The sequence below is a fragment of the Oratosquilla oratoria genome, chromosome 9 (genome assembly GCF_046742065.1).
Source record: "Oratosquilla oratoria isolate Oo_2021 chromosome 9, ASM4674206v1, whole genome shotgun sequence".
NCBI lineage: Eukaryota > Metazoa > Arthropoda > Malacostraca > Stomatopoda > Squillidae > Oratosquilla > Oratosquilla oratoria.
Window position 1 is genome coordinate 26,638,539 of NC_134785.1, and position 2,500 is coordinate 26,641,038.

Genomic DNA, 2,500 nt, shown 5'->3' on the forward strand with positions numbered 1-2,500 from the left:
AATCACCAGTGACCGTGATGTCGATCAAATAATTCCGACTGTCGTCCCCGGATTCGAACCGCTAACTCAGTTGGCAGAGCGATGGCTCCGTGATTTCCGGATACGACGGTCGGAATTATTTTATCTAGAGTTATCTGAAGTCGTGATTTCGTTCCCAGAGGGTTTCGTTCACAGAAGCTTTCGTTCACATAAGGTTCAACAATTTTTTATCGTTTTGCTATTTGTATCTTTATTATGGCTGCCGTCGATCGATTCGATTTCATTCTACTGAGGGAATTTTCCTTTTCAACGAAAAGGCTGCTGGGGGAAGCTAGCACTCTCCGAAGGGTTGCCATTATTTGTTGGCAACAAAAATGTAAAAGAAAATAAATGAAATAAAACAAAGTAAAATAAAATAGAATAAAATTAGAAATAAGATCAAATGAAATAATATAACGTAAAATAAAATAAAATAAAATTGAAAAAATAAAACGAAAATAAGGTAGATCAAATAAAATAGAATAATACAACGTAAAATAAAACAAATATAAAAAATAAAACGAAACTAAGCTCGATCAAATAAAATAAAATAGAATGAAACTAAAGATAGAATAAAATACAACCAAAATCAAATCAAAACAAAACAAAATTAAATTATGATAATAGTACAATTAATAAAGCGATAGAGAGAGAGGAAAAGGCAATAATAAGGAGATAAAAGAGTGATAGAAAAAAAAGCAAAGAAGCGAATCAAAGAAGCGAATCAAAGAGAAAAGAAAGAGACGGAAAGGCCTCAGCTGTTTACGCAACAAACCCGTTTCTGCGTGCAAGGATGCCTGTGTTACGGGATAGTGTTTTTGAGTGCCTGTCTATGGCTTGTAATGTCGAGCTATATAAGTTTATGGTCTCGTTGTCTCTGCCTTAGGTGTGTGTGTGTGTTTATATCAACTGTCCATAGATGTATATCCAAGTCTGTGTTCATATGTGTGTGCGGAACGTGTGTCTGAGTGTGTGTGTGTGTGTGTGTGTGTGTGTGTGTGTGTGTGTGTGTGTGTGTGTGTGTGTGTGTGTGTGTGTGTGTGTGTGTGTGTGTGTGTGTGTGTGTGTGTGTGTGTGCGTGCGTAATTCACCATCGTCTTGGATCACGTGTTGGACTCCCGAAAGAGAGCTCACAGCTCATATATGACCGATCTATGGGTAATGCTGTGACCTTAAACGCACACATACCCCCAACTCCCTGCCCACGAGAGTTGGACTAACGACCCGCAATGCAGCGATACTGAAATTCTTTCATACACACACACACTCACTGTGTGAGTGTGTGTGTGTATGTGTGTGGGGGTTGGGAGTGTCTGTGGGGGTGCGTGAGTGTGTGTCTGTGTGGGTGTGTCTGTGAGTTAAAGATAAGGTAGACGTACAGAAACTAACACAGGGGCACACTCAGAAATTAAGCAAACACTGAAAAATGAAAAAGGATGAAAATAAAAATAAGATACTCTCACAAAATAATACTTTCCATGAAGATGTCTAATCGAGACCCATCCTCACTGTTATAAGTTTATTGTGTGTTTACAGAATGCTCAAGAAAGAAACGCTACATCGAACTTTGCTGCATGAGCATTGGATTTCATGATGACTGTTTTGATTGGTCATGACAAATCACCAACGGTCAATAACGGTCATTAACGGTCACAAGAGTCCTTCCATGGCTCAATCATCATGACAGAAATGTCGAAGCGCTCTGAAGGGCTGACGTTCTGGAAGATTTGTCATAGGTCCTTAGAGACCCATTGTTTTTGTTATTTGTAAACAAAGAGAAAATATTTATTCTATTATTTATTTTTCTCTTCTTCTGTGTTATTTCGTGTCAAGAACTCGTGCCCAAATATTTTTTGAGCAGTTTTGTGAATCATTCTTCCGGAGACTTTCTTCGTCTGGAGACGTTAGGTCTCTCGAAATTTGGTTCATCTGAGAGATCCAAGAAGACCCCAAAACCTCTGCTCCCGGCAGACTCTATGGTTTTTCCTTCCGGACACCAAACCACCCAGATTGACTCCCGAGGATTTTAGTCTTCTAGGACCAGGTCCTTTCTGAAAGACCCGAAGAGACTCTGTGTCTTTCTTCAGGTGAAGTCTCCTTCAGGTCCTCCAGCATGGGGATCGAAAGAACAGACAGCCAGGGCTCCACCACTACTACCACCAACACCGTGTCGCCACTCCACGCTCCTAACGACTTCTCCCCCACCACCAAAACCATCACCACCACCATCTCCACCACCACCGACAGAAATGGTCTGCAGGGTCGCATTGATGACGGAGAAAGAGATAAATGGAGAAAGGAGAGTGCCAGACGAGATAGTGGTGGTGGAGAAAGAGGAGGTGGAGATGGAGGAGGGAGAGGAAGAGGGAGGGGAGGAGGAGGGAAGACCCGATTCCCGTCCAATCTGGCCAAAGCCTTCAGTGCCACGGCGGGAGGTCTTGTGCCCTTCAACAAACCCATCAGAGCTCCAAGCCACAGGAAC

General features: G+C 42.0%; 2 protein-coding genes across 5 annotated transcripts in view; both read left to right on the forward strand.

Moving 5' to 3' along the window:
- LOC143028277 (uncharacterized) overlaps window positions 1-2,500 on the forward strand; it is a 1,448,808-nt gene that overhangs the window by 435,166 nt on the left and 1,011,142 nt on the right. The gene's annotated exons all lie outside the window — the stretch shown is intronic.
- The window catches only part of LOC143028278 (uncharacterized), a 78,025-nt gene that overhangs the window by 46,097 nt on the left and 29,428 nt on the right, over window positions 1-2,500 (forward strand). Inside the window, exon 2 of the mRNA XM_076190138.1 lies at window positions 1,555-2,500. This exon is cut by the window's right edge and continues 340 nt beyond it. Coding sequence (XP_076046253.1) covers window positions 2,132-2,500 — 369 coding nt within the window. The 5' untranslated portion in view covers window positions 1,555-2,131. The remainder of the gene's footprint in view (window positions 1-1,554) is intronic.